Genomic DNA, 18,943 nt, shown 5'->3' with positions numbered 1-18,943 from the left:
TTTTGTGCTCCAGTCACAGTTGTCATCGTTACTGGCTGGAAGGTTCGTTTCCCTGTGCTGGTTTTTTGAATTCGCAGGGTGTGGTGCATTTTCTCGCATCGACGCCGAATCTCCTGTGGTAGAAGCAAACATCTTGTCTATCTCGTGATGTGGACCAGTTCATGCTTAAACTTCTTTGCCTGTAACTTTGTCGCGTGTCGGTATAGTTTCTGGGATAATGTCAACGTGTTTGAAGTGTGTCGGCTAGCTGCTTTGAAAGCTTTTCAACCGTAGACTTTAATTCAGCTAATTCTTTGTCTCAGTTTTGGTCAGGTTGCTGTTGGTTGGCGTATACTTGTCGGCTCCGGGAACTTTCATGAATTCTGTCGGCTATGTCGGCGAGCTTTTCTGTTGCTGTCTCCTCCGACATCGGAGCGAGGATTTGCTTGGTAGTTGGGGGTAATTTACCCAACCATAGACTCCTCATGATGCTGTCCGACCTTTTGTTGTCTTCCAGCAAGTCTTTCATGTGGCGAAGTAGTTGAGGTGTACGGTCTCCTAACTCAACTTGCGTGAATAAGTTATGAAGCATGGCTTTGTTGGAAACACTGGTTTGTTGCAGGATTACTTGCTTCAGCATGTCGTACGGTCTTTCCTCAGGTACATTTTCGAGAAAATCTGTGACTTCTTCTACCGCCTCGAACGGCAGTTTTTCCACTAGGTAACAATAACGCGCTTGTTGTGACATTGTCCGTTTAGCGTCAAATATGGCCTGTAATTGGACGAACCATATTTTTGTATTTATCAGGTTGAAGGGTGGAATATTTAATGCCATGGTTTCGTTGTAGGAGTCCGTCTGTGGAAGTTCCATTTTGTTTTTGTGTTTTTTAGAGAAAAATTATTTTTCGTGCTTACTGTGGATTTGTGTGAAAGAGTTTAGTTTACACCGCGTGTTTCATTCAAACACAGTCATTTCATTTTAAAATAAGGAGTAACCATCGAAGGAAGGAAAAAACTCAATTGCTGAATAAAATAAACATGTCGTTTATTTTCTGTTGAAAATAAATGGTTTAGGTGGAACACGTTTTCAGTCCAGTATGTAGAAAAGGAAAGAGAGAGAGAGAGAGAGAGAGAGAGAGAGAGAGAGAGAGAGAGAGAGAAAGTTGGCCTCAGTAAAACCGCGCGCACATGGTAGTAGTCGTCCACATGGAAGTGTCTTCAGGCCACAAGCTGTGGACGCGAACTTGTCTGGTTGACGAACCAAGGCAAAAGGGAAGAAAGAGGAAGTTGAACGTTGTTGTTGGCTTTTATACCGGGGTCAGTGTTCTGACTGCGCCTGTCTGGATTTCCTTTAAAGGGAAGTGACGTTGCCCATGTGTGCGTATGTGTGCGTACATGTCTGTACGTGAGCGTGTGTGTGTGTGTGTGTGTATGTATGTGAATGTGAGTGTATGTATGTGTGCGTACATGTGGGTGTGTGTATGTGAGGGAAAAAAATGTTCGAACAAAGGAACCAACTCAATTTCTCAATTCGGTGTCTTTCTTTTTATGGACCCGATTTTTGGCAGGTGCACTTTCTGGTTGGTCAGCGAATCATGGCTGTCGACCAATGGTTTAACGCCACAACCATGGGGGGGGGGTAAGAGGAAACGCCACGACCATGGGGAGGGACAAGATAAAACACTCATTCACCGGACTCGTATGTGATTGGTCATTCAAGAGCAGCTAATGGCTAGTGTTGTAATTAATGATCTGGGCTCCAATTTCCTTCGACCGCTCCCAAGGTCTTGTGTCAAACCTTGCACTTTATGCCCCGATCAGGTTGACCCAGTGTACCTATCAATGTTCAACACTTTTGTGTTGTTTTCATATTTATTAAATCTAAAATGATTTTATTTTACTTATGATAACTTCGTATATCGTCTTACAATTATTTTGCTTTTGGCAACGGTAAGCAGATCAACTCCGCGGGCGAAAGATTGACACTTTTGTCATTTTCATTATTTTTAAAATCTAAATGATTTTGTTTTGTTTCTGAAAACTACGTGCACCTTCCTACATTTGTTTTTCTTTTTGGTCAAAAGTTGACAGGCCAACCCCGTCGGCCAAAGATTGACACTTTTGTTATTTTCATTTTTATTAAAATCGAAATCTGGTTTTACTTACGATAATTTCGTATATCGTCTTACAATTATTTTGCTTTTCGCAAAGGTTAGCAGGTCAACTCCGCTGGCAAAAGATTGACACTTGTCATTTTCATTTTATTAAAAATCTAAGTGATTTTGTTTTTCTTTTAACTCCGTTGTTTTATTTCAACGGATCTGTATTTTATGACCTTTTCTTTTCTTTTCTTCGTTTTCAGTGATTTTCAAAATCTGTTATTTATTCAAATTCAAATTATTCAGTAATTTGAAAATTAATTATTTTCACAATTAAATTGGTCTATTTTAATCTGCCTAATTAATTAAAGATTTGATTAATTTCACCAGTCAACTCATGACACTGAAAATTGTAGTGTCATATATATATATATATTAGGCACCGCCAAAAATGGCCGCAAAATCAAGTTGTTGTTGTTTTTTAAAACTAAATTACATTTATTAAAATCCATTATTTCTGAGTAACTTTTTTTTTCCAGAAAGATAAAACCCTGAATTTTATCATATAGAAAACAGAATAATGTAAAACTTTTTCTACTATTTTTAATTAAATTTTAAATGTAAAATTTTCCCAAAATGTTAACAATTGACATTTTTTGTCTTGCACAAAAAACGTACTTAAATATGAAAAAAAAAAAAGGTTTTTGAAAGAATTAATTTATTTATTTATTGTCTAACTAAGATTTAGGATGATTTTCTAAGAGAATATGCAAAAATATTATAATATAAGTACCTGAATTTCAAATAATTCCACTTATTCATATAGGTAACCAGATATTTCGCGTCGACCTAGAGTCTAGATCGACACTGTTTACGTTTACGTTTGATAAGAAGAAAACTATGGAAGACCAAACAGGCCAAAAAAACTTATTTTTCAGTGACGAAAATTTCAATGTATTATTAAGCTGAGGCTGGCAAGTACCAGATGGGTGACCATTTGTATGAGTTTGGTTTTTAATGTGTATGTGTGTGGGGGCCAGGCTCCCCAAAAATGGGGGGGGGCAATTTAAAGCAGAATAAAAAAAAAATTATTTCAGCGCGTTTGGTCCACCGTAGTCGAAAGGCGGCAAACGTTTTCAAACGGGATCGAAAAAAAATGATGCTATTTTTAACACAAAGGGCACAATATTTATCGAATTTTTTTTTTTGTATCGATTATTCAAAGCATGCCCTGTTTAATAATGGTCATGCATTATTCGGCTCGCTAAAAAAAATTGTTAATTTATTTATCAAAAATTTTAAAATGGCTTTTTTCGTATAAATATTAAAAAAATTTTTTTTTGTTTTGCTTAACTTAAATTAATTATTTTACTTAACATATTCACCGAATTTCACACTTCAAAACTCAAAAGCGGGATAATTAAACATAATCGAAGTTCTGATATTCAGACGTCAAAATAAGGTATGCAAACAATTTTTTTTTTTTTTATCTATAATTCTGTCCCTTACAACAACACAATATCTTGTGTTCAGTTTCAGATGATTATTTTAAGAATATTTGTTCCCACTTCAAAACAAGGGGGGGGGGTTGTAAGCAAAAAAAAATATATATATAAATATCGTTTATGAAAAATAAGTACACTGTTATAAAGTTCATTCTTCTCCTAATAATCGCTGAAAATTTCGTATTGATGGGATAATTACCTGATTTTTGGTAGATTTTTAAAAAGACGGTCCGTCAAAAAGTACTGACCTGCCCCCCCAGTTTTGGCGGTGCCTAATATATATATATATATATATATATATATATATATATATATATTCCAAAAAACACTTACCTATAAAAAAAATACTAATCAATGGGTACTTCCATTCTTCATTGTTAAGAATTTATCCATATTTATATTTTGTATTCCATGTCCTTTTTAAATAAAATAATTTTTTAAGCAATGATTAAAAAATACCACGACTTCAGCTCGTCACAAATAGAAAAAAGAGGAGATAACCGTCTCCCTTTCTTAGAGTTGAGAACTATGGTGGCCTGTAAGCGCCAGAATTAATGTCTCTATTGCGTGCTGTAAACAAAAGTAAACAAAATATGGGCCACAATGATCCCATTGCACTTATCATTTTTTGCCGATAAAAAAAACAGTCTACCGATTTTTTTTTTTTTTTATTCTCTTAAAGAAATACACGAGTTTTTGATTTAATATATTTTATTTCTTCTTTATGGAGTGAATTTTTTAAAAAAATATCTAAAAAAAAAACATATTGAATGAAATAGAAAAAATTGTCGTAATTATACAAAATTTTTTGAACAATATAACAAAATTATAAGGTTTCATTTAAAAAAAAACAAACAAAAAATGGTTTAAAAAAGGTTTTAAATTTTGGCCTTTACAGATAAATTTGCAAATAACTGTTCTTTTTTGTTTCAATTAACTTATTTTATTTATTGATCTTTTATCTTCAATTTGTGATATATAAATTTGAGGTGAGAAAATTATTTTCATTTTAATAGACATTTCAAAATGGGGGGGGGGTGAATAAAAAAAAAAACGCTTGTCTAGAATATCATATTCTGTTTATTGGAAAGAGCATACAATTTCACATTGAACCTGAAAATAACTTAAAAATTGAACCAATAGAAAAATTTTGTTAGATTTTTAAAGTTTAAAAATTAAAAAAAATTTAACTCATAAAATTCAATTGATTTCATTACGTAAAAAAATGGCTGCATGAACGCACGCAGGTACTTTGTAAACACTGTTTTTAAAAAAATAATATTTCTATTATTTTTTTAACAACTTTAATAGTTTATTTTGGAAGTATATTCCATAAAGAAAATAAACAACCCACTTTAAACGGAAAAATTACGTCGTCTGCTCCTTTGGCTGATTGGAGTCTTATGTCGGATTACAGTCAAACTCGAGTGCATGATGACGTCATGTTCCGAGCAAAGCCGAGCGGAGGTTAGTTACGTCTGGTTCAAATTCTGCACAAGTACCTAAATGTTATATGAACTGGCCAGAAATCGCCTGGCTTGCGCATGAGAGAAATCAATTTCTGTCAATTATGTGCACTTCCACCCATTCCGACGACTCTCACTGACTGCGCATTCGCCACAACCGAACTATAAAAATATGCCATTCTATTTTTATACTTAAGCGTTTGTTGTCATTCTTTTAAACATAGCAGCAAGATATAAGCAAAGACGGTGCTTCCCAATTGCTTTTCTTTCAGACATGACAAACCTTATTATTTTTTACTTAAATTCTCTTTCTCCTGATCACTAACAAATCAAATCTGCTCTACTTCCTAAGTTGACACTAAACAAATCCGTCTCACGTAACTTAGATGGGTCCTTGCTCTCCGCCCTTGACCTTAACAAACTCGTAAATCGATACCCATTAACACCTAAAATTTCCTAGGCATGCTCCCGATTATAACTCCCAACCCATAACCAAGCTTCTAAGTAAATACTTACTAGCCTTAGTCCAATACATTGACTTAAAGTAATCTATAATGAACAGTAACCATTAATATCTATTTATTAAGAGATAGTATTGCAATAATTATTACACAAACTAAACCGGTACTCATTGAAATAAAAACTTCCGGATATTAAGAGAAAGGCGAAGTCATTCTCCTTAGTTGTAGTCTAAAGGCAACTTACTCAAATTGTCTAAAATTCCATGCATTCGTATACAATACTACTTATCCATCCATCTATACTTTAACTATACTTACAGAATATGCAATAACCTATATCTATCAGGTATAACTGTACTCCATATCAAATGTTCTCTTGTCTCTATACTGAGCATATCTAATCTTTCAGTCTTACTAAATGTCCGGTTTGGGCACCAAATCAGAATTTCTAATAGAAGTAGATCATACTCTAACACTTTATCCTAATCCTAAACCTACTAAACCATATCTAACCATACATTCCTAAACCTACTAAACCATATCTAACCATACATTGCTAAACTTACAAAACTATATCTAACCATACATTAACTCGACTCTCTCGATCCAATACTGTAGCAAATTTAACTGCTTCCACTGCATGAATTTTTACGTATACCCTCTCTCAGTATAAATGAAAATGGACAGCATAATAATGCGCTTTTTAAACCACACTTGAGGAGTGAAAATCTTCTGTAGAAGCTAACCTAAATGCCCGATTTTTCCAGGAGATATTAACCTAAATAACCAATAACCATTAACTACCCATGCGGGGCCGCAGAAATACCTGGATTAGGACCCAGGCGCGGGGCGAACCCCCTCGGAGCTGATGGACCCGTAGGTCTTCCCAGGCCATCCGTCTAGGAGAAGGAAAACTCTGAAACTAAACCTAGGGGAGGGAGGTCTCTTCAGTCCTGGACGACAACCTTCCTAGAGCTGGTGACTCAAACAAATCACCGGTTGGCAAACCTAAACTGCTTAAGGAGGAGATAGACTCTGTCTATCGCTCGGCTTTCATACTCCTTCTTTGCCTATTGGCCAGGCGTAGAGGTACTATCACAGGGACTCGCTTGAATCACCCAGTGGTTGACCTTGTTTCCTGACTAGGGTAATGAACGCCGCTTTTCCCCACTCCTGCCACATCCCATCCCCCTAAACTGGACACAGTGGGGTGCTTCAGTGCCATATATGTCAGTGCAGTTGGACTGGGCTGGCCTTGCCTAATGGATTGAGGGTACCGGATTGACAGTTCCTGGCTGCTGTTTCCGACTGATAGTACAGGAGCCCTAACTCTTTGGTAGCGCTTAGAGCGGCTGCTCCATCAACAGTTGTAAAATATCGGGATGTTTGTAGTGCCATGTCGCGCATGGAAAGGGACCCTGCACTCATCCCCGGTGGGCTTTCCTGAGGCCACAATCCTGTGGGTGAGGACAGCTGATGATCTACTTGTATTGCATGTCTGGTATTCTGCACAACTACTTGTCCAGCACCCCCTCACTCATCCACCCTAACTGAAACTTTTAAATAAAATAAAATGAAATGACAGCTCAAGCAAAAGTTACGTTTAAACCAGGACCAAACTCAAAGAAAACCAACCTGCCTCCTCCCTTGAGGCTTGCATTTACTAATATCCGCGGGCTTAGAACTAACTTAGATGATGTTGAGTCATTTCTCCTTGTAAACACCCCGGATATCTTAGCATTAAGTGAAACTAACCTTCACTCCTCCATACCCTCTAACCACTTTAACATGCCTGGTTATCTCCCACTCTACCGTAAGGACTCGGACAGACATATGCATGGACTTGGAGTCTATATTCGAAACACCCTCCCCCTAACTAGAGAAATAAAACTAGAATCAGAGGGCCAGGCCTTTATGTGCTTCAGACTAAATATGCAACACAATATTAGCTACTTATATTTTCTCTACCGCTCTCCCTCAAACCAAGACTGTACCCTAATAAACAAAGTCTCAGACAGCATAGATATAGCACTCTCCCTCGATACTAGCGCACAAATACATGTATTTGGTGACTTCAATGTCCACCACAGTAACTGGCTAGGATTCTCAAATCACACAGACGTAGCTGGTAGCGCCACATATAGCTTCTCTATATCTCATTCCCTATCTCAGATGGTTACATTTCCGACACGTTTCCCAGACCAGCACGATCAACATGCCTCACTTCTAGATCTCTTTCTGACAACAGTTCCCAATGACTGTACAACAAATGCCCATAGCCCACTCGGGAATGCTGATCACGCTGTGATAATGGTAGAAATCAGCCTAAATTCTCGCCCTAAAACTGAAGACCCACTACTCAAAATAACGAGGTATTACAAAAAGGCTGATTGGGAAGCCATCAGGGAGCTCATCAGAGATGCCCCATGGCAAAATATCTTTACTCTTCCAGCGGAACAGTGTGCAAATGAGACAACTGAATGGTTCAAAACTGCTATTGAAGCACATGTTCCCGCACGGAAATACTATAGCAAGCCCCACTCCCCCCAATGGTTTACTTCTGCTTGTGCAGCTGCCATTTGTCAAAGGCAGCATGCGTTCCGCAGATTCAACCGACATAAGTCCAGCTCAAATAAACAGAAGTTTATAGAAGCTAGAAATAATTGTAAGAGAGTGATAGACACAGCTAAGTCAGATTACTCTGAAACCACCAGAAAGCGCATCGAAGCACAGAAATTAGGAACCCGGGATTTTTGGAAAATCTACAACAGCGTAGTTAATAATGGACAGTCAATTATTCCCCCACTAACAAACAATCATGAGGTTGCTTGCACGGCAACTGACAAGGCTAATCTGCTTGCCAGTCGGTTTGCCTCAAACTCCACACTGAACTCGGTACACCACTCACTCCCTGATTTTCCTCTGCGAACAGACGCCACACTTGACGACTTGAAAATCACCCCTTCTCAGGTACATGCTATTATAAAAAACCTAGACACCTCTAAAGCATGTGGACCAGATCTCATCCCGGCTGTGCTATTAAAAAAATGCTCTGCCGAGGTTGCTCCAGTTCTGTCCAAACTTTACAATAAATGCCTTAACGAATCTTGTTTTCCCGACTGCTGGAAAACCGCCTCTGTGGTACCAGTCTTCAAGAATTCTGGTGAAAGAACTGACCCACTAAATTATCGCCCCATTAGCCTCCTCCCGCTTTTCGCCAAAATATTTGAGTCCTTAGTTAATAAAGCCCTAGTCCAGCACCTAACAGCTGCTAAACTCTTGACTGACAAACAATATGGATTCAGGCAAGCCCGTTCAACAGCAGATATCTTAACTGTAGTTTCTGAACGTATATACCGTTCATTGGATAAAACGGGGGAGGGTAGAGCGGTGGCCCTTGATATATCTAAGGCTTTTGACAGGGTATGGCACGATGGTCTTCTAAGGAAAATTAGATCATATGGAATCACTGGAAGAATTCATAACGTAATTAAATCCTTCTTAAGTAATAGAAAAATCAAAGTTGTCCTCGACGGACGTACATCCAAACAATATGACATAAATGCGGGAGTGCCTCAGGGGTCTATCCTTGGACCTCTATTGTTCCTGATATTCATAAACGACCTCCCTGATAATATTGTTTCGGAGATGGGTATATTTGCCGATGACACCACTCTCTATAACAGATATGAGGGGAAAACAAATGAACACATATCCAAGAAAATGGCAGAAACACTAGAGGATGACCTCCAATCCGTAGTGGAATGGGGACAAAAATGGTTGGTCTCATTCAATGCTGCTAAGACTAAGCTTGTTTCCTTCAATAACTACAAGAAACCTTCTCTACCACCAATAGCAATGGCCAAGAACACATTGCCTGAAAGTACTTCTTTTAAACTCCTCGGCCTAACGTTTACAGGGAATATGAACTGGAATAGATACATTGAGAGCATTGCCAAGGCTGCTGCAAGGAAGGTTGGCTCCCTCTACCATGCTAGAAAACTACTTACGCCTGCCAGTATCCTATATCTCTATAAGGCAACCATTCGCCCATGTATGGAGTACTGTTGTCACATCTGGGCTGGTGCATCTGCTGCTTGTCTCTCGCTCCTGGACAGGGTTCAAAAAAGAGTCGCAAACCTGATAGGTCCTGAACTGTCATCTGGGCTTCAACCTCTGTCCCATCGACGAGATGTTGCATCCCTCTGCCTGTTCTACAAATACTTTAATGGTGAATGCTCTGACGAACTGCAAACACTTGTACCTCCCCGACGTAACTACCCCCGACAAACCCGACAAGCTACTAAGTCTCATCCCTTTACAGTGGAGATCCCTAGGTGCAAGAAAGCCTTTTACTCCAATAGTTCTTCCCCAGAACTGCGGGTCTTTGGAACTCCCTTCCGGGATTCTGCTTTCCCAACTGCAATGATATGCAGAAGTTCAAGTGTAATGTTAACAAACATCTTTCTACTCTTCTCCCTTCATAATGACCCCGCTAATTAATTCCCTAATAGTAGCCCCCTGCTTCAAAGTGGCACTGTGCCTTGTTTGGGGTGAAAATTGAATAAAAAAAAAAAAAAAAAAAAAAAGAGACAGGAAACGCCAAGCTTTGATTGTTACATTTACAACTCACATTTAAATCAAACAATGCAGTTAATTTAATCCAATAATATAATTACTACATGCAAAATTGGGTTCTGTTTCTAGATTTAAAATCAATAACTGTTTGACCCATATAAAATCTTCTCAGACTCGGAGTACCTTATGGGAACACGATTTCTAAATAAACTTTGCTTTTGGTCAAAGATTTTTCTTGTCGCGGACAATCACTTTTATCTCTAAAGCTCTACACTTATTATTGCTGTTATTATTATGTTATGTCTTGTTAATTCTGTCGTTATGGTAAGATCTGTTCACCATGGTTGTTCCTATTTACAATGCTTCCCCACGGGACAGAGTTAGACACCAGAGTATTGTTTAACGTGGAGAAAAGGAACAAAAAATAAAAATTGTCTCAGTCGTGAAGGATTTCTCCACTAATAAAGAACAAGAAATTGAAGAGTAATTAGTTTGTTGGAAGTTATTTGCATAGTTAAGTTTAACAGTATTTTTATTTAATGTGTTGAGCTATTGGCAAAAAAATGCTGACGTGAAAGACTTAAAAACATCCAGTGAGGACAACATATAATAAGAAAAAACTCATGACAAAAAACTGCGTTTATGCGATTTCATGTAAATGCGGAAAACTCTACAAAGGGGGAAGAAAGCTGCTCCTCAAAGTAAAACGAGAAGAACACTGAAAAGCTGTTTAGTTAAAAATGAACACAACGAGAAGTCTTATTTTAACATTTAATAAACAAACTTTATTTGTCATTTTCGTTAGTAACGTTCGTACAAAAGAGAAAGGGGTTAATAGGTTGAAGTGTTCTTATGTAAAATGATAAAGTTCATGGGGGTACAGCACGTAGAAATAAATGGTAGTTAGAAGAGAGCCATCGTTAGCTCGTAGTACTCACGTTCAGTCTGAAGCCCCAGGCGATGTGTGCTTCTGGGCAAAGTGGCGAGAAAGAGAGCTAATGGTTACAGATTTCACCTTTTATGTACTCTGTCACGTGATAGAGAGCTGGCTTGTGATTGGACAAGCCAGGGAGAAAATTGATTTCAAATCTCGAGAGAAGTAGCTTCTGCCTGTGATATAGCGAGTGTTGCCTGCTACAGCTGTCATACGCAGAGAAATCGAAAAAATCAGCCCAACCAGACCATATATAGAGAAAAAAACGCACCATTCCCCATGATGTTAAAATACTAGATATAGATGAAAGATGGAGGGTTAGAAAACTCAAGAAAGCAGCACATATGGTGGATGGCAACGACTTCCAAGTATTTAATTTAACCACATTTGGAATCCATTAATTACAAATTTATATGTGGAAAAAGAGAAAAAAAAAAAACATTATTAAAAAAAAGGTTTCTTGCTTTCGTTAAGACTAAACTTGTTTCCTTCAATAACTACAAGAAACCTTCTCTACCACCAATAGCAATGGTCGAAGAATCTTTATTTGAAAGTACATCTTTTAAACTCCTCGGCTTAACGTTCACAGGAAACATGAGTTGGAAAAATTATATTGAGAGAATTACCAGGACCGCTGCGAAAAAGGTAGGTTCTCTCTACCGTGCTAGAAAGTTACTAACGCCCGAAAGTATCCTATACCTCTATAAGGCCACCATTCGCCCATGTATGGAGTATTGTTGTCATATTTGGGCTGGTGCATCTGCTACTAGTCTCTCACTTCTAGGCAAGGTTCAAAAGAGAGTAGCCAACCTAATAGATCCTGAACTGTCATCTAAGCTTCAGCCTCTGTCCCATCGACGAAATGTAGCATCTCTCTGCCTGTTCTACAAGTATTTCAATGGTGAATGCTCTGACGACCTGCAAGCACTTGTACCCCTTCGACGTAAATACCCCGACAAACTCGACAAGCAGCAAAATCCCACCCTTTAACAGTTGAGATTGCTAGATGTAAGAGAGCCTTCTATTCCAGTAGTTTCTTCCCCAGAACCGCTGGCTGGACTTTGGAATTCCCTTCCGAGTTCCTGCTTCCCCAAATGTACTGACATGTAGAAGTTCAAGTGTAACGTGAATCGACATCTTGCTGCCCAACTCCCCACATAGTACCCCTGTAGCTTATGTCCCTGATAGTAGTTCCCTACATCAAAGTGGCAATGTGCCTTGTTTGGGATGAAAATGTAAAAAAAAAAAAATTAAGTAAAATTATTTTTAACCCTTCCGCAAAATATGCCTAAATCAAGGGAGATAATCCTCCCAAAAAACTTTTTTTCTTAAAATTGCCTCCCTTGCAGTGTGTTTTCAAGAAAAAACGAAAACACACATAAGACGTTTATCCACGGTTTTGTAAATTTTTTTCAATAATATTGACAATTAGCAGAAGGATTCAGTTAAACATCGAATCATGGGAAAGCCTTAAAAAGTACTCTAGTGAACCCTGGAAATTGACTTCTTTTTTATAATTTATGGGCACACCCTCAAACCCCAGGTCCTATTTCTTGCAATACAGAGTTACCTCCCCTTTTCTTAGTTGAAAACAACATGAAGTTTAACCCAGATGATGTGCCGATAACATCCAAGATGAGAATAATTTTCCGAACAATGAAAGCAATACAAACATCTTGATTCTTCTAAAGTGCAAGTAGAAGTGTAATAAAAACAATTAAGAATGGATGCACTAACAACGACAGCATTGAATGAATGTGTTGTAGCAAATAGAATAAAGATCTATTTTCTCTTGTGAATCAATGCCCCCCCCCCCCCCAGTGATTCGACCACTTACTGACAAGCCAACTGGCAGGGCGCATTACCAGTTCTTTAAAGAACGTTTTAGTTCCTTTAAGAATCACGGTCAGTCAGCAGAGAGGATCTGGCAAGCATCAAAGACAGACCTCACTCCTCTCTCTCTTGTCCCTGTCTGTCCATTGGACACTCCAGATTAGACGATTTCCACTGAAGATAACTGCTGGCCAACATCACCGCAAATAACGTCTGCTTGACCTGTGACACCCAAAGAACTTTCTACTCTTCGTTTTTGTCAAACGGACACAATCCAACTTTCGATTGTCGAAAAAAATCTTTCATTATTTTGATTTTAAAGATGTTTTGTTGTTTATCTTGTGCTATATATTTGACTTACAAGGTGCCTTTAATAAATTTCCAGACATTTTTGTATGGGCACTTTTATTGATAGTACACACATGAAACTCTATTCCCCTTCGAAGTAATCTCCTCTGGCTGCAATGCACTTCTACCATTTCAACAACTTCTGGAAGGCCCATGAAAGTCCTCTTATGTAAGCATATCAATGATCCTCATCACAGCCTCTTTCATCTCCTCGATTGTCTCATAACAATAGCCTCTAAGGTTTTCCTGGAGCTTAGGGAATAACCAAATGTTACAGGGAACAAGGTTTGGACTATAGAGAGGGTGAGAAACTGTCTTGATGCCCGTTTTGGTCAAATAATCTGTGACAAAGATAGAGATGATGGCTGGTGCAAATAGTCTTTCTTTCTGATCTTCTCTGAGCACCCTTAGGACAAATTTTGCGCAAATTTTCTGCATGTACAGTTCCCACACTGACATCAAATTGTGCACTTATTTTCTCTATAGACACATGACGGTCCTTGTCCATGAAATTCTTATTTGGCCGATCAACTCTGGTTTTCTGACTTCTTTACTCCTCCCACACCTCTCATCATCCCTCACAGACTCCCTGCCTTTCTTGAATCTCTTATGTCACTCAAAAACTGATGCTCGATTTGTGTAAGATGGTCCAAAAGCAATCTTAAGCATTCAATACGTATCTGTGACATTTTTCCAAGTTTAAAACAAAATTTTATTGCATATCGTTCTTCTAAAATGTCCTCGTGTCCAAATCGCATTTTTGAAATTCACCAGCTGTGACAATCGGGATTTAGTAGGATGTATTCCAATTCCTGCTGTAGTTGTTCAATTGAACCTAAAATAATGAAAATTGATCAGTCATCTCATGAGATGTATAGCGATAACATACTGAATTTTCAAGAGTCTATGACAATTTTAAATGTCTGTACAAAAAAAGTCTGGAAACTTATTGAAGGCACCTCATAAATGATTAAATGCAAAGAGATGCAAACATGCATTTCCTTAAAATGTAAAAAAAAAGTTTTATTAATCTTGCCAAATATTTGAACCCATATTATTAATCATATTAATCTTACATTTAATGCCTGCTATTTATCTTTCCAGAACAAACAGTAGGTGACTATTCAATAATGCATGATCACCCACATCCTTCTGGTAAGCAACTATTTTTTTTTTTTTTTTACTAACCCCATTTTATAAATGGGTTACCATTAAATGTGATTGTTGATCATTATAGTAACATTTTCTACATACGGTGGTCAAAACTCCCGAGGAACCATACGTATTACCTCAGGATGTCTGAAGCCAACCTCAACACAATGGCTACCAGTAGCAAGTTCAATTGCATCACCACACATAAGGAGGGAAAAGGTAATTCAAAAATGGGTTCAAAATGTCGAGGAGGACACCAGGGACTTACCAATCCAACAAATTTTAAAAGATGCCCCAGATAACTTCAGGCTCAAGTCCCAAAAGCCATTCTACAACTCAAAAATCAGAAATTTCGTCTCAGTTGAGACAAGGAATGAGGGATGGAGAAACAATACTCCCAAAGGAGGGGACATCATTGAAGACACAACTTTGTGCCTCCCAGGTTTTGCTACAAACAGTGGAAGCAGTGGGTAGCCGCAAACCGGATCAGAACAAGACTGCGTGATTGCATTAAGCAAACATAGGTGAAGACAAATAGACTCCCCAATCTGCCCAAAGTGCAAGGAAGCCCCCCACCTTCGGGCATAGACTACTTGATCCTACACTGTCGAGTCACTGGAAGTAGGCTATGCGACAGTCCATCTATCTGAAGACAATTTCTCACACTGGCTAAAAAGATACTGTATAGAAAACAATACAAGACGACATTTTTGAATCAAAATGTTTGTGAATGAAAAGAATTTCCACCGTTGAAATGAATACACATCCAATTAATTCATTTTTTTTTTGTTTTTGTTTTTTTACATAGGCATCACCACTTATCAAGGCCAAGAGGTCACTCGAGGATTAGGGTTACAGAGTGTACAATAGAAATTGGACAATATAGTAATCGTTAATAATGGAAATTCGGTAAATTTGTTAACTTACATGGAACGGCTCATCAAAAACTTGTTTACGTTAGACTTGAAGACAACCATATTGTAGTCAGCTGGAAAGCATGAAAACAGAAGACAATCCCACAGGCGTGCAGTTCTAAGAAAGAAGCTTTGTTCATGGAATCTATGTTTAGGTTTAAGCACAGATAAAGAGTGGGGGAAATTAGTGATAGTGTTTTCTGCTAGACAAGTGTTTACCGTGAAAGTCTGGCGAGGGGGGACCACAGATTGAAGCTCAGCCGAGCACTTGCCATGAAAATAACGATAAAGCAAAGAAAAACTCGCAACATCTCTTCTATGAGAAAGAGGTTGCAGGGAAGAGAAAAGGACATCCACTACGAGGATAAGTCTTTTCTAGCAGCTCCTGCCCAGATGTGGCAACAGTACTCCATCCTTGGACGTACCTGGCTCTTATATAGATAGAGAATTGCATCAGCAGTGAGATATCTACTGGATTAATAGAAGGATTCCACCATTTTTCCAGCAGCCTTGGCGATGGATTTAATGTATGTGTTCCATTTAAGATCAAGAGTAAAGGTCAAGCCCAGAAGCTTGTCAAAACATGAGGCCTCCTCAAGATGAGAGCCATTCATTTCAATTGATGCCAGATGGGGATCAGAGCGCTGATGATGTAAAGATAAAAGCTTGGTTTTAGATGCATTAAAAGTAACAAGCCACCTCTTTCCCCATTGTACCACTTGCTCAAGATCAGAGGAGAAAGAATCAGAGAGAACTTAGTTGATGTGCTAGCATAGATAGTAGTGTCATCAGCATAAATGTCTATGATTGATGTAAGGATGTTTTCTACAGAAACATAAAAAGAACCCAATTAAGCTAAGCTGAATGATCAACTATATGTAACGTTGTCAGGCTACCAACACATTGTAGTCTCAGTCGCAAAGCAGACATAGAATAGAAAAGAACTTCAACTTTTTTTTGCTGTGCAATGATATTTATTTCCTCATTCTTTCATTACTGCTGTGACGTATCTCACGTGATCGTCTTCTCGAACGTGCTCTCGAACGTCATCCACATCTCTAATGTGATTGTCTTCTTTTTCCTTACTGTGACGTCGTTTCGCTTCTGGCTTGGTATTTACATATAGCTGTCTTTGCTATTTTATATATAGTCGAGGACGATCCGAAGGCTCCTGTTTCATTAGATGGTACACTGAAGTGTAGGGGAGAGCGCCATTTTTTCCCAGGATTCCTCCACTTGTCCTTGATTATCTCGTTATAATGCTGAATATTTTGCAAGGAGGCATCAAGTACTATTTTTTAAGTCTTTGGTATGATTCGATCGAAGGTTTAAATCTCGGCCTCCTGGTCCATTGGCAAACACTCTTACCATTATACGGTTAAATGCAAAATGACATCTCTCTCTATGGAACCTATGTTACTGAGTCTACATACCTTGGCAGCAACATAAGTTCCACTGAGACAGATATCGAAATTCGCATCTCAAAAGCATGCGCTGCATTGGATAAGCTGTGGTCAGTATGAACCTCAAGGCTAACTGAAAAACTGAAAAAGCAGTTCTTTAGAGCAGTAGTGAAGTCTGTGCTTGTTTACGGTGCTATAACCTGGACCCTTATCAAAAGATTGGAAAGAAAGCTAAAGTAGCAAGCAAGAACTGGTGAGAAATGTATTGCTGTGGACTCCATGGAATAAGTGCCCGAGCATGGGACGATTTAGATCCACATACATCCAGCAAATTGCACATGACGTCAACTGTGATCCTGACGATCTGAGGCAACTCATGAAAACAGGGAAATCTGAAGAGAGAAAGTCACATTGGTCCAGACAAGCAACCAGACCAGATAGGTCTGTTAAATAATTAAAGATAATATTAAATGTAGACAAATACATTACTACTTACATAAAACATAACATTTGTAAGAATCCGTGATGTGGTGGATAAAGTATTTAGTAAAATTCAGTTGATGTTGAAAGTTCGATTCTCAGTGTAAGCCACTCTCAAAAATACAATTGCGAATTATCAAGGACTTCTACCAAGTCATGGCTGACAGAACAAAAGCATGCTCCTCCCGGGAATTAAATAAAGAGTTCCGTTTGGTTTTCAGTGCAGATTCCCTAGTTCGACAGAAATATTCCAAAGTTTGATACGATATACCTGAAGAAAGCTAGAAGTTATATCAACCGAATCGTTCCAAGAATAACAAGATGAGAACAGTAGTCTGAAGAATCCAAAAATACAAAGATAAAAATATATACAATAATATAAAAATAAAAATATATACAATAATATAAAAATAAAAGTATATACACTAATATAAAGATAAAATATATACAATAATACAAAAATAAAAATATATACAATAATATAAAAATAAAAGTATATACACTAATATAAAGATAAAAGTATATACACTAATATAAAGATAAAAGTATATACACTAATATAAAAATAAAAGTATATACAATAATATAAAAATAAAAATATATACAATAATATAAAAATAAAAATATATACAATAATATAAAAATAAAAATATATACAATAATACAAAGATAAAAGTACATGCACTAATATAAAAATAAAAGTATATACACTTATATAAAAATAAAAGTATATACACTAATATAAAAATAAAAGTATATACACTAATATAAAAATAAAAGTATATACACTAATATAAAAATAAAAGTATATACACTAATATAAAAATAAAAGTATATACACTAATATAAAGATAAAAGTATATACACTAATATAAAGATAAAAGTATATACACTAATATAAAAATAAAAGTATATACACGCATATAAAAAATAAAAATATATACACTAATATGAAAATAAAAGTATATGCACTAATATAAAGATAAAATTATGTACACTCAAAGAAAGATGAAATTATATCCACTATTTGAAAGATAAAATTATGCACACTATTATAAAGATAAATGTATATACACTAATATAAAGATAAAAGTATATACACTAATATAAAGATAAAATTAGATACAATAATATAAGGTAAAATTAGATACACTATTATAAAAATAAAAGTATGTACACTAATATAAAAATAAAAATATATACAATAATATAAAGATAAAATATATACAATAATACAAAAATAAAAGTATATACAATAATATAAAAATAAAAGTATATACACTAATATAAAAATAAAAGTATATACACGCATATAAAAATAAAAGTATATACACTAATATAAAAATAAAAATATATACACTAATATAAAAATAAAAATATATAAAATAATATAAAAATAAAAATATATACAATAATATAAAAATAAAAGTATATACACTAATATAAAAATAAAAATATATACACTAATATGAAAATAAAAGTATATACACTAATATAAAAATAAAAGTATATACACTAATATAAAAATAAAAGTATATACACTAATATAAAAATAAAAGTATATACACTAATATAAAAATAAAAATATATACACTAATATAAAAATAAAAATATATACACTAATATAGAAATAAAAATATATACACTAATATAGAAATAAAAATATATACACTAATATAAAAATAAAAGTATATACACTTATATAAAAATAAAAGTATATACACTAATATAAAAATAAAAGTATATACACTAATATAAAAATAAAAGTATATACACTAATATAAAAATAAA

The 18,943-nt window shown here is 36.3% G+C and overlaps 1 protein-coding gene across 1 annotated transcript; it reads right to left on the bottom strand.

Annotated features, from left to right (window-relative positions):
* Positions 1-298: 298 nt before the first annotated feature.
* LOC145245586 (uncharacterized) lies at positions 299-727 on the bottom strand. The gene has a single exon (XM_080107162.1). It carries the CDS (start codon positions 725-727, stop codon positions 299-301), a length of 429 nt encoding a protein of 142 aa, XP_079963288.1.
* Between the last annotated feature and the right edge of the window lie 18,216 nt (positions 728-18,943).

The sequence above is a fragment of the Euprymna scolopes genome, chromosome 23 (assembly GCF_053919585.1).
Source record: "Euprymna scolopes isolate OS-2025 chromosome 23, ASM5391958v1, whole genome shotgun sequence".
NCBI classification, from domain to species: domain Eukaryota; kingdom Metazoa; phylum Mollusca; class Cephalopoda; order Sepiida; family Sepiolidae; genus Euprymna; species Euprymna scolopes.
Note: the sequence above shows the minus strand (reverse complement) of the source record. Positions and strands in the feature narration are given on the sequence as shown.